The sequence below is a fragment of the Bubalus bubalis genome, chromosome 7 (assembly GCF_019923935.1).
Source record: "Bubalus bubalis isolate 160015118507 breed Murrah chromosome 7, NDDB_SH_1, whole genome shotgun sequence".
Taxonomy (NCBI): domain Eukaryota; kingdom Metazoa; phylum Chordata; class Mammalia; order Artiodactyla; family Bovidae; genus Bubalus; species Bubalus bubalis.
In genome coordinates, this window is record NC_059163.1 from 15,957,037 (window position 1) to 15,971,588 (window position 14,552).

At 38.6% G+C, this 14,552-nt stretch overlaps 1 protein-coding gene across 8 annotated transcripts in view; it reads right to left on the minus strand.

Moving 5' to 3' along the window:
• PTPN13 (protein tyrosine phosphatase non-receptor type 13) overlaps positions 1-14,552 on the minus strand; it is a 224,768-nt gene that overhangs the window by 139,017 nt on the left and 71,199 nt on the right. For 6 of the 8 annotated variants that reach the window (XM_006055370.4, XM_006055369.4, XM_006055366.4 and 3 more), the window contains exon 3: positions 8,617-8,798. In XM_006055370.4, coding sequence (XP_006055432.2) covers positions 8,617-8,798 — 182 coding nt within the window. The remainder of the gene's footprint in view (positions 1-8,616; positions 8,799-14,552) is intronic. The other 2 variants (XM_025289753.3, XM_025289755.3) reach the window with 1 other exon arrangement.

Here is a 14,552-nt window from a genome sequence, read left to right on the forward strand (position 1 = left end):
AGAGGAGACAGCTGGGAGAACACTGATGAGTAAGCAGGAGGAAGTGGAGGCTAACACACAGATGAAGGAGTTGGCTTCACAGAGGAGCACAGCCAGTTCTTACAAAGCAGGGAAGCAAAGAATATGAAAATTTATGTGGGTAATCTGGTCATGGGATCTTGGGAGAAGTCTCCTGATTACTTCTACTGTTTTCCCCCTGGTGAAACAGGAAGCAAGATTATCGACCTAAAGAGTGGACAGTTAATCCTTCTAAGTAATCATTTTCCAGCTCTCCTTAAGAGATTCAAAGCTAAATGTTCAGCCAGCTCTCCCAGTATTGAATAATCTTACCACAAACATTTTGTTTGCAGCCATCTTATTGCAATGTCCTCTTCAGTGTCTTTTCTTTTTTTTCCATTTTGCTGTCATTTTTCCATCTCTATTTTTAATTATACAAACTGTCTCAAACCTCTTTAGATATACGTGAGATAAATCCATATAAAACTGGATATCCTTAGAATCTCACAGCATTTAAATTACAGATTAGAAAAAGTTTGTTCCTCTTTTTAAATATTTTCATGGCTCCCAATGTTCAAAATTCCAAATTCTTTATGATACACCAGGCTCACTCTGACTTGCCTCCATCTCCATTTTCCAAACAGATTTTTCAGTCTTCCTTCTCTTCTCATTCCTTTCTCTATCACACCTAAACACTTCAAAACTAAAAGATAATTCTCTGCTGGCAAACCAATCTTTCTCTTTCCCAGCTTTTTTTGAACCGTTCCTCTTACCAAGAATTTCTTTCCTCATCGGTCAATAAAAGTTCTACCCATTATTGTTAGCCCAAAGATGCTGTTATCTATTACGAATGCTATATAAATCTTTTCCCAACTGTATAAAGCATTCTCTCTTATATGATACAGTTTTCATTTCATTTGTATCTCTAATGAAACAGTTAACTAATACTACCTGCAACATACTTAGGATGTTTGCTTGTTTGTCTTCCTTGAGGGAGCCTCGTTTTTTATACATCTTAATATCCCTCTTAGCAACTGACACAACTTGTACATAGTAGATATTCAATACATGCCTGGTGAACTGAATTAAATGTGCATGAAGTTCAAGGCAACATGTTGCAGACTATTTGTATCACATTTCTGTTTAGAATTCAAGGAACCTCATATGGGAACACCTTTTCAAAGAGCCTCATACATGAAAAACATTTTTCATACCTTTAGCAAAAATGATGAACTGCATACTCAAATATATGTCTCAATATATTAATTCTGATTTGTGGTTCTTTGAGATACTGGTAGTACTTTAAGATCCTTTATTATATATACTTGTCAGTACGTGAATTGAATTACTTTAATAACATCTAGGACTATATAAGATTAATAACATTTAAAAAATAGATTATAAACTTAATACATTTGCTGATCATCTACATATATATACACTATAATGGTTAATTTTATGTGTCAATTTGACTGGATGCCTAGATATTTGATCAAACCCTATTCTGGGTATTTCTGGGAGAGTGTTTTGGATGAAAGTGCCATTTAAATTGGTAAAGTGGGCAAGACAGATTGCTCTCCCCAATATGGGTTGTCCTCATCCAATCATTGGAAGGCCTGTATAGAACAAAATGGTTTACCCATCCCCAGGTAAGAAAGAATTCTTTCTGCCTGACTGCCTTCAGACTAGGACATCAGCTTTTTATTGCCTTTGGACTTGATCCAAAATATCAGCTCTTCCTGGGCCCTGAGCCTTCTGGCCTTCAGAGTGGAGCTACACCCTTGGTTCTCCTGGTTCTCAGACCAGAACTACAATGTTGCTCTCCTGGTCTCCAGCTTGCCAGCTCATCTTACAGATCTTGGGACTTGTCAGTATCCATGATCACATGAGCTAATAAGTCTCTCTTCACACACACACACACCCTACTGATCTGGTTTCTTTGGAGACTCCTGCTTAATAAATATCCAAATATGAGATATATATATATATATATGTGTGTGTGTGTGTGTGTGTGTATATATATATAGAGAGAGAATATATATGTATGAATCAAACAAAGAAGAAGTGGTAAATTTGTACTGCTGCTGCTGCTGTTGCTTGTGTCCGACTCTGTGTGACCCCATAGACGGCACCCCACCAGGCTCCCCCGTCCTTGGGATTCTCCAGGCAAGAACACTGGAGTGGGTTGCCATTTCCTTCTCCAATGCATGAAAGTGAAAAGTGAAAGTGAAGTCGCTTAGTCGTGTCTGACTCTTAGCGAAATCCAAAAAAGACAAGATTACTTCTGATTAGGGAAGAAATTTAAAGCAGGGGCAGTTTAAGCTGAGCCTTGAATATAGGTTATGTGTCCCCTTTCTGTGTTCTCTTAATATTTTGTACAGACCTACTATCCTTGTATTTTCATTATTATTATTATTAATTGCTTTTTGTCTGTCTCTCCATTACTGATACTTACATTACTACTTGCCCTTTGAGGGCAAAGACAATTTCTTATTCAATATCTCTGTAAACTTATGCCTAATATAGTGTGGAATATCTGAGTCCTCAAGAGATGGTCATTGAAAGAATGGTTGGTACTTAGGATGTGAGTTTGCAGAAATGGGGAAGGGCACTGTTATACAAAAGAGGGAAGCCACAAAGCATAGAATCTCTTTAATAATCACTGACTACAACTTGTGCATATGAAAGAGAGGAGTTGAAATATGGCTGGAATCAAACTCTGGAGAGGTTTCCTAGGTTTTGCAAAGGAATCTGTACTTAACTGGGTAAAAAAAAAAAAGCAGAAGGTTTTTGAAGGAAAAAAAAAAAGAGACATGATCAGAGGGGTTAATCTGACAGCAGTTGGGCAAATAGTCAAGAAGCAGAAATAAGGTGGAAGATTATGATAAAAGTTCAAGAGAAAGGAAATGGGGACCCTACCATAGCCCTGGCAATAGGGCTGAAAAGGAGAGGATAGAATGGCTGGACTTGGGAAGATGACTTGAGAAATTTAGGCAATTAAGTGGACTTGTGGAAAGGCAGGAATCAGAGATAAAGATGTGAAAATGTAACATTAAAACACACACACACACACACACACACACACAGAGTTGAAAGAGCCAATATATTCCATGGGAAAGAGAAATATGTTTTTTTTTGTCTTTACAGTTATAATGGGCTGGAATATGAACTCTGTGAATGAAACGACTTTGTCTTATCCATAATTTTATCCCAGGACCTAGGACAGCACTTAACATAATAGTAACTGATAATACTCAGTGGGTGCTTACTCTATGCTGGGGACTGTTCTAAGCATTTAACAAGTATCATCGCATTTAGCTTTCAGCTCTATACCAGTGATTCTCAAAGAGTTATTCCCCAACCAGCAGCATCAGCATCCCCTGGGAACTTGGGAGAAAAGCAAGTTCTCAGACCCTGCCCCAGACCTACTGAATCAGAGATCCTGGAGGTAAGCCCTGCAGTCTGTGTTTTATCAAGTCCCTCTGGTAATTCTGATGCAGGATAAAGTGTGAGAACTACTGTTCTATGCCATACCTGCCAGTTACACCTTGCTTCGAGTTCTTTTGGACATACATTCAAACGTGAGAAGCTGTATCACATAGCAGTTCTATGTTTAACTTTTTCGAGGAGCCGCCATGCTGTTTTTCATAATGACGATACAATTTACAGTCTCAGAAACGTAAATGAAAGTCCCAGCTTCTCTATTCTCAAAAACACATGCTATTTTTTGTTCTCTTGATAGTGGTCAGTCTAATGGGTGCAAGATGATATCTCTACAACCCTAGCATTTAAATTTTTATTCTGTCATTAAATTTAATTCTGTCATTAAATGTTGGACTCTAGAACTAGACAGCCCTGGAGTTTCTTCAAATGCCTGTGTGTAATAACTATACTTTCAAATTTATGGATAAATGGGAACAAATGGAAGGGAGAGAGGGTGGAATAGTAAGAATTAATGTAGAATAAATGTAGTGTAGTGTGGTTAAAGGCATTTGGTTTTTAAAACAAGTTCATTTGAGGTTTCTGCTGTTTCCTCATATTATCCATCTAAAGATGACTCTTGATTTTAATAAGTATAGATATGGTGAAAGTGTTAGTAGCTCAGTTGTGTCTGACTCTTTGCAACCCAATGGACTGTAGCCCGCCAGGCTCCTCTGTCCATGGAATTCTCCAGACAAAAATACTGAAGTGGGTAGCTATTCCTTTCTCCAGGGGATTTTCCCAACCCCAGGATCCAACCCAGATCTCCTGCGTGTCCTGCATTGCAGGCAGATTCTTTAGTGTCTGGGAGGAAGCACAATTCAGAGAAGGCAATGGCACCCCATTCCAGTACTCTTGCCTGGAAAATCCCATGGACAGAGGAGCCTGGTAGGCTGCAGTCCATGGGGTCGCTAAGAGTCAGACATGACTGAGTGACTTCACTTTCACTTTTCACTTTCATGCATTGGAGAAGGCAATGGCAACCCACTCCAGTGTTCTTGCCTGGAGAATCCCAGGGATGGGGGAGCCTGGTGGGCTGCCATCTATGGGGTCGCACAGAGTCAGACATGACTGAAGCGACTTAGCAGTAGCAAGAAACACAATTACTGATACTTACACTGTAAGTTAGTGAAAATAAACACTTAACCTAAGATCCCTTTAGTTCACCAGGGATATAGTTCAAATCCCTGGTGCATGTCCAATAATCTTGAAAAGAAAACAAAACAAGAATTTGATTCAGGTTCTAGTCCTAACAAAATGATTTCAAAAGAATTGCCAAATTAATCATGTGCCAAGCAAGCAGGAAGTAAACAATTGCTCACTGAAGGGAAAACCAGAGAATCAAAAAGCTTTGTGTGACCTACATAATCTTGTCTAGTTATTTAAATAAATGGGCATGCTATCTGGAAAAGTAAAATTTTAGGGCAAATAAATGCAAAGTGTCGTGGTAAGGTAAACTTTTTTTCATATAACTGAACAAGTAGTTTACAAAACAAGTTTCACTGAATGAAGGAAACATTTCCACAGGTTAAGATCTTACTAACTATTCATTATTATTCATAAGCTAGGCTTTAAGTATCATATTTTTAAAAAAATTTCATATGCTATCCAACAGCAAGCATTTATTGAGAACAAGTTAAAAATGGTATATCCTTAACTCAGGAAACTATGAAATGCCTTTACCATCCTTTTTCTCAAGATGTCAGAATATAGTTGGCAATTTTGTAGGAATGGAACAATGCCCATCACATCCCCAACACTTGATTCTGAACACCTAGCCTAATACTGGGAGGCTTCAATCACTTTCCCAAACTCAGGATCTAACAGTTGTACCTAAATACATGGGAGGTTTACTGTCTGGGTATTCTGACATCGCAGGGCAAACTGGGAAAGCCCTTGGCAAGTCAGAAAAGCACTCGTGCACCTATCAAGCAGTTTTTCAATTGTGGATTTTAAATACCTTGCAAAAAGAATTCATAAACACTTGTGCAAAATTTTTTCTTAACTAGAGAAAACTTACTTATAATTCAGCAGCAGTTTTTAAAACTAAGACACTTGTGAGTCTACTGCAGTGATTCTTACAGTTTTCCTTAGGTCACCAGACCCACCTGAGAGACTGATAACCCAGTTTGAAGGACACTCAGCCCCTAAAGTGCTCAGACACATAAAACTTAGTACATCATTTCATTGGTTTGTAGATATCCTGAAGCTCAGTTAAGATTCAGAAATCTCAAAGGTTAAATAATTTACACACACATCATGCCTATCTCCAATATTCCAGTTAACCTCTATCTTTAAAAATCTTATTATTAAAGGAATCACAGAGTATACAGAATGAATGCACACTATTTAAATATACATAGCTATACATATGCTATCCAGTTTAATAAAACACTACCAGTATAAACACCTTCATGATATAAAACTACCAACACTGTACATACTGTGTATTAAACAAAGTCCTTTGCAAACACCTCCTTGCACATAATGGGAAATTTCTTAGGGTTAATGCCTTAAGCATTACTTCCACTTCATAGCTATGGTTTCTATTCACTGGTTGCTTTGCATGTACCTTCCCAAATTCTTAAGCAGCTCTCGGAATATAAAAGGTAGATAAAACTGGATTCTCTACCAATTCTCGTCAGTCTTATTTCAGATATATAATCAGTGGCTCAAATCAAGATGTCTTCCTCACATTAGAAAATCTGTGTAACAGGCAGGCTTGGTTTTCTGTATCAGTGGTTCTGCATCTGCAGGTCCAACCAACTGAGGATCGTGTAGTACTGGAGTATTTACTATTGAGAAGAATATTCACATGAGGGGGTCCATGCAGTTCAAATCAGAGTTGTTCAAGGGTCAACCACATGTCAAAATTTTAAATGCACATACTCTGATTTAATAATTTTACTACTAGGAAATTATTAGGTTAGTTTTTGCACTTACATGCACTGATGTATGAGAAATGATATCCATAGCCAATTCTGAATTCTCCAAAGTTCCCTATCTATGTTATCACAGCTTGGGAATTCCCTGGTGCTCCAGTGGTTTGGACGCTGTGCCTTCATTGCCAAGGGCCTTGGTTCAATCCCTAGTCAGGGAACTAAGATCTCACGAGCCATGTGATAAGCCGAAAATAAATAAAAATTATCACAGCTTGCTACACAAAATACACATATTTATTCCAAAATTTCCTTTCAGAGCCTTGACAATGAAATCAGATCTTCAAATATCAATGGCACTGCTATCCTCAGACTGGATATTCCTATCATAAACTTTTCCTTCTTCATTGTTTCATCAAATCAACTGTGAAACTCTTTTAGCTCTGCTTCTACTATAACCCCATCATCCCCACCTTTACATGCCCAAGGCCTTATACAATTTTTTAGTTCTGTCCCTCAGATTATTAAAATGGCTCAGTTAGATTCCTACATAGTTTTTCATCTCGTTTATCCACTTTCGTCAAACTTGGAGGTAACAAATCACATCACATCACTCTCCTAAAGATATATCCCAGAAGAAAGTTTAAGTCTCTAGTTTTCACTGTCTTCTTCATTCTGACCTGTCATCTCCCTTTAACCGCAGCCTTCCACAGAGGGGATGCTCCAGCCTAACCAGTCTGACCAAACACTCCTCATCAGAGGGCACAATCTCCTACTCTGCATGGCACAGCACAGCAACCCTGAGTGGAACCCCCATTCCTACCTATTTTCAATTTTCTAAATTCTCAGTTCAGTCGCTCAGTCGTGTCCGACTCTTTGCGACTCCATGGACTGCAGCACTCCAGGCCTCCCTGTCCATCACCAACTCCCGGAGTTTACTCAAACTTGTGTCTGTTGAGTCGGTGATGCCATCCAGCCATCTCATCCTCTGTCGTCCCCTTCTCCTCCCACCTTCAATCTTTCCCAGCATCAGGGTCTTTTCAAATGAGTCAGTTCTTCACATCAGGTGGCCAAAGTATTGGAGTTTCAGCTTCAGCATCAGCCTTCCAATGAATATTCAGGACTGATTTTCTTTAGGATGGACTTCTAAATTCTAGTCACTCTTCATACGCCAACACAAATGCTACCTTCTCTGCCATACCATTCTAAACAGAAAATTGCTCCTCTTCTAAACTCTATCCCTCTATACATCATTTATTTGTATTTACCTTATTGGTCTATATACATTGATCAGGATCCATCTTCTAGTTATTTTTGTATCTTCCTCACAAGTACAGTGTTTTATACATAGCAGGCTTTTAATAAGTATTTTAAACCTTGAATTAATAAAGGCTCACATTTTTTTCATGTTTTTTTCCTTAGACCTATACATTTTTATAAAATTACTTTGAATTCTTAAAATAAATATGAACTTCTTGGAATACACGGTCCTTTTGTTTCTTAGTTGAAGCATACTGTAATAGCAGGGGGTTTTCCTGGTAGCTCAACTGGTAAAGAATTCGCCTGCAATGCAGGAGACCCCGGTTCAATTCCTGGGTCAGGAAGATCCCCTGGAGAAGGGATAGATTGCCCACTCCAGTATTCTTGGGCTTCCCTGGTGGCTCAGCTGGTAAAGAATCCACCTGCAACATGGGAGACCTGGGTTTGATCCCTCAGTTGGGAAGATCCCCTGGAGAAGAAGGATACCCATTCCAGTATCCTGGTCTAGAGAATTCCGTGGATTGTATAGTCCATGGGGGTCACAAAGAGTCAGCCACGACTGAGCGACTTTCACTTATACTATAATACTACACCATATGCTATAAGTTATAGTGATTCACAGATTTTCAAGGTTATGCTCCACCTATAGTTACTAAAAATATCTGGCTATATTCCCCATGCTGTACGGTATACCCTTATAGCTCATTTTATACCTAACAGTTTGTACCTCTCCCTCCTCTCCCCTTTTCTTATCCCTCCCCACTTCCCTCTCCCCACTGGTAACCACTAGCTTATTCTCTGTATCTGTGAGTCTGTTTCTTTTTTGTTTTACTCACTAGTTTGTTGTATTTTTTAGATTCCATATATAAGTGATTTCATGATTATTTAAAATTCAATGAGTGTTTTTCAGAGGGTTGATGTAGGGTAGTCCAGTGTCTATTTTTCCTGTGCCCACCAAAACAAAATCAAGACAAAAAGAAAAAAAAAGACTTAATGTTACCTTTTCAACATCGGAGAGAGAAGTGAGTGACTGACTCTGAAGAACTTCTGGTGCAGTGAATGCGCGAAGATCCTGATTGGAAATATTTTCATCTGTAAATGACACACTGCCGGAGGGCAGCAGCAGCAGAGACCATGGAGAAATGATGAAGCCGAGAGCAGCAGGGTCAGCCATGCGTACTGCTTTGTAACCGCACAGAATGAAAAGGAAAAAAAAAAGATAGGTGTTTAAAATTAGGCAATTATAGATCACTTAAATGAATATCCGAGCATAGTCATAGATACATGCAGTTACATACACTAAATCAACATGCTATAAAAAGAGACAAGGTTTCATTCATCTACTACTGTTAGCATTATCAACAACCATGGATCTGGATCTGGCTTAAGTCTTTCACACTTAGACTAGATGGCAGATCTAAGAAACTAGAGAATGTTCATTGTTAGTCATAAGATCAAACTTGGTTCAAATACTCCATCACAGTGATACAGAGATATGAATAAGAATCAACAGTCCTTACATGTTGGTGGTAGGGGAAGGGATCATGGATTCCTTTGAGGATTTGGTGAAAACTATGATAAAGAAACCCTTTCAAGGAAACTGCCCATAAATATAAAACTCTATGAGCAAAAGGTGTTCATGGATCTCCTTAGAGCCCATTTATGGATCCCAGGTTGAGTCCCTGATTTATAGTATTGAGCCCTGAAACGGACAGAAAATAATTCCCTTGATAATTCATCAGATTTAGAAATAGTAAAGTTTCCAGCTAAAATGAAAATCTCTTTTTTGCATCAATATGTATATCTGTCTAGTTTCCATTTGTTCATCATTTCAGTAGAGTTTCAGACAGCTTCCATGCTACCAAATGGAATCAATGAGGTTGTTAATTTTGTTTTGTTTAGATGTTTGTTTATATTTGCACCTAAGAATTCAGTTTAAGAGTAGTTTTTTAAAAATCCTTAGATTTTAATTTTAGCAGGCCTCCTCTAAAAGTAAAACTATATACATTAGGCTCAATAAAACACACTTATTAGAGGGAATTTTATTTTGACCTCACATTTCAAAAGGAAATTAATATAGGTTTTAAGGTAACTGCTAAATGAAACTGAGTTACAGACTCAAGATATCTCTATAGCAAAGTCACAAAAGGGCTCTGACAAACAGCGACACTATTGTCTGATCTGAATGGGCGATACTGCTATCTAACTCAAATCATTAGAAACTGGCAGAAGTCTATGCAATAGTTTATCAAATACACAGTAAGTATACTTTCCTAAAATCAACTTCTATTAGAAGAGAATCATTGATCTTTTTTGACTTTTAAACCTCTACCTGTGGTCAAGATTCTAACCATCAGAATTTGACTTACGTTGATAAAAAAGTAAACTTTATTTCTCCTTTGAAGGTTAAAAAGGCAACTACACACTCTCCTGCATTCTTATGAATTTGAAACATGTCTTTAATAATTGTGTCAAGGAAGAGAAAAGTGTTTGAATGCATCTTTATTCACTCAGTGTACCTTGTGTTGCCCTGAAGCCCAGTTACAGATCACTGGTCTTCATATTCCAACTCAACCACACATTAGGTTGCTAAGAACAAGACTCTCAATTCTCATGGCAAAATAAGTCTCAATGAATCATCATAGCTGTTATGCTTCTCAGCCACTTTACACATTTTCTTTTTAAAGCTTCTTCTTGGGTATCTATCTCATGCACAAATAGCACAAAATTCAGCCACAGAACTCAAACCAGGTAGAACAATATTTTCTTTACCAAACGTTGCTATTCATTAAATTGAGATTTCATGTGTGTCACAGACATAATAAAATAGTCTATGATCAATTCTTTTCAAATTAGCAACTAACGGCCATTCCCTTCTCCGGGGGATCTTCCTGATCCAGGGATCGAACCTGGGTCTCCCACATTGCAAGCTGATACTTTACCAGGGAAGCCACCAGGAAAGCCCAAATGGAACAAACACTAGAACAATTCCAAAGGCAATGCACTGATACCTGGTGTAAGATGATGATGGCCTGGAACCACAGTGGTAGTGAGAACCTGTTAGAATGTGAGTGTATTTCAGAGACACTTACAACAAGAATTTCTTGACAGACTGGATGTGGAGTGAGAAAGGGGAGAATCAGAATGACTCCAAGATTTTGGTCTCAGTAACAGGAAGGATAGTGTGCCATCAACTGAGAGTGAGGAGACTACAGGAGTAGCATAGGTTGCTGCGGCAGGGCTGGGAGACAGTGGTAGGAATTCAACTTTACTTTGGGACCTATTAAGTTGAAGATATCTGTTATATATTCAAATGCAGGTGTCAAGTAGGCAGTTGGATCTCAAGTCTAGGAGAAAGATCTGAACTGGAGATATATTTTGGGAGTCACTGCCCTAAGAGATGGTATTGAAAACCCTGTAACTGGATGAGATGAACAAAAAGTTAGTTTTAAGATCGAAAAGAAATCAAGAACAAGGATTGCGCCTTGGGCTACTCCAACATTAAGACCAACTGCTCATTCTCAGTCTTTCCTTCCAGCTTGCTGTTCTTTTCTGGGGCATCCACACAAGTATGGCATCGCAATCTCTCTCTTACAATTCTTTTGTGCATCTCATACAATTCTTTTGTGCATCTCATACAATTCACTGTGCTGTCAAGCTCCACTTCACCATTTTAATTTTTTATTTAATAGTCATTCTATCAAGTGGCCCAGCATCCAATCCTGAACCTAAGAGAGGGAGTTGAAATTCCAACTCTCATGCCTAGTTCCTGTCAGCCTTATCTGGAGACAGCAGCCTTATCGGGGGACAGAAGTATGATTTCTGGTATACTTCTTGCCATTTGAATTTATAAATTATTAGGGATCACAGCTAATACAGAAGGAGTGCCATCCTGAAGTCTAAATGCTCTGTCTTGTCCCGCCATTCTTGGTGTTGGTATCCACTCAGACCTCTGGTGGCTCAGTGGTAAAAGAATCTACCTACAATGTAGGAGATTGCCTGCACTGCAAGAGACGTGGGTTCGATCCCTGGGTCAGGAGGACCGCCTGGAGGGTGTGGCAACCCACTCCAGTGTTTTTGCCTGGGAAATTTCATGTGGAGAGAAGACTAGCGGGTCACAGTCCACAGGACTGAAAGAGTTTGACATGACTTAGAGACTAAACCTCCACCACACTCTTCCTCCCTGCCCCAGGCAACAGACTGACCCTACCCTCTTCTTTACAGGGCGGCACACAACAGAAACTGCTGCAGGTAAACGTTATCTATAATTGCTTATAGCTTTGAAATTAACAGGTTTGTTTATTCACTTATCAGCACAACGAAGGTCAAAAAAACTACACTGACAAATGTATCTTTCAATTTTTGCTTTAAACAATAGATTTTTGTTAGTTTTTACTGAACATCTAAAGTATACCATTATTTTAAGTAGTTTATATATCTAAATGGCTCAGAAGGTAAAGCGTCTGCCTGCAGTGTAGGAGACTCAGGTTCGATCCCTGGGTTGGGAAGATCCCCTGGAGAAAGAAATGCCAACCCACTCCAGTGGGTTCTCCAGTGGACTCCAGTGGAATCTCCAGATTCTTGCTTGGAGAATCCCGTGGATGGAGGAGCCTGGTAGGCTACAGTCCACGGGATCACAAAGAGTCGGACATGACTGAGCAACTTCACTTTCACTTTTTATATCTAAACATAATATTTGCAAAACTTCAAGTCATTTGCTCATAGTTGTGGTTGTTTAGTCACTAAGTTGTGTCGGACACTGCGATCCCGTAGACTGCAGCACGCCAGGCTCCTCTGTCCTCCACTATCTTCAGGAGTTTGCTCGAATTCATGTCCATTGCTGACAGAGTCCATAGGGTTATTGGAAACATAAAAGGTATTAAAAAAATAAAAATAAGATTGTAAGTATAAGGTATCTAAACAGGAGAAAAGAATATAAAAGAGGATTTAGAGGAAATTACTTCAGTAACAATGAAGAGAGAATTAATTTTTTTTTGTATGTGCCTTTAAAATGAGTACGATTTGACCTTGGCTAAGGAGGAGATTCCAAAAAGAGGCAGCCAAGGCAAAAGCATGTGGTGAGGAAATTATTAAATTTGTACAAGGAACAGCAAGAATCTGGAGCAGAGGAATGGTAGAGAGCAGTGAGAAACACAATTACCAAGGTGGGTCATATTTTTACTTGTTAAAAAACACACATACAAAGAAATGACACAAATATTATCACTGCTCTCAAGTGCAGTTTTTAAATGTCTGGTAATAAAGTTGAAGCAGCTGTGACAACAAACTACACTGTTGTCAAATTCCCAAAACACACACACAACATTTAAGCACCACGTTCTTTAGAAAACAGACCACAAAATATATTTTTTAATAATGTAAAGGGTTATGCAAACCTTCGTGTGAGGAAACTTAGAGTCCTGGCTAAAATCTGTCTAATTCACCCTCCTTGTCTAACTAAAAGAGAAAGAATTTAAGGCAAATGTATTCAAAATCCCTCAAAGAATGCTAACAAAAGAAGATTTAAAAACAGGATTCCAGAAGCTTGTAATTTAGTGTTCCCTAATGTTTTAGTTGTGTGATGACTGTCCTCAAGAATGCTGTTGTTATGAAAGAGTAAACCTTACGTGAACCGATTTCAGTGCTCAAACGATTCTATTTAAAGGCTTTCACCAACATTCCACAGAAAAAGCTGCTTACTCAAAATATTATGCAGTTAGAGGCAAACTTAGAAATAAGCAGAAATCTGATATGCAAAGAAACATCTTAGCACTTCTTTCTGATGTGCCTTTAAACTAAGACATATCTACATATTTTCCCTGCACTGAGGGATCTTCTCATTTCCTTTAGATTGTCCACTTCATTTCATTTTTTGGCCCTCCAATTACAGTACAAAATTAGAGAAATGATCGTAACTGGGTAACAAACATGATAAGGCAAAAGAACTGAAAGTATCATGAAATCATCTAAAAACTCAGAATAACAATGAAACCATTTTGACCTGAAAAATCCTTTGCTCTATTTAAGCACATATTATGAGCTTCCCCGGTTGCTCAGCGGTAAAGAAGTCCTCTGCCAACGCAGGGGACACAAGAGATGCAGGTATGATCCTTGGCTCTGGAAGATCCAATGGCAACCCGTCCCAGTATTCTTGCCTGAAAAATTCCATGGACAGAGGAACTTGGAAGGCTACAGTCCATGGGGTCACAGAGTCAGACATGACTGAGCAACTGAGCACACACACACATGTTCTATTACAGTACTTGGCAAAAATCTATGCAGAGTCCACTGTTTCAAACTCGGAAGGATCTGATGAAGTCATTCTATCACACAGAATTCACTCATAAACTCAGCTCACATGTGCATTAAAAAAAAGACACACAGTATTAAGTCAATGATCTGGTGAAACAATGCACAAACAGAAAAATATATAGTTTAGAATAAATCCCCTATATTTTAGGACTTTCCTGGTGGCTCAGACAGAAGTGTCTGCCTACAATGTGGGAGACCCAGGTTCAATCCCTGAGTCGGGAAGATCTCCTGGAGAAGGAAATGGTAACCCACTCCAGTATTCTTGCCTGGAAAATCCTATAGATGGAGAAGCCTGGTAGGCTACAGTCCATGGGGACGCAAAGAGTCGGACACGACTTAGCAACTTCACTTTCACTAATAGTAAAGCTTTGTGATTAAATCATTTAAGATTCACTGGAACCAAAAAAAAAAAAAAAAAGGACAGGGGAGAGGATTCAAATAAATAAAATTAGGTATGAAAAAGAACTTGCAACTGATACCACAGAAATACAAAGGATCATAAACAACTAGTCCAATAAAGTGGACCAAAAAGAAATAGACAAATTCTTAGAGAGAGACAACTTTCAAAGACTGAACCAGCAAGAAACAGAAAATGAACAGACCAGTAACAAGTACTGAAATTGA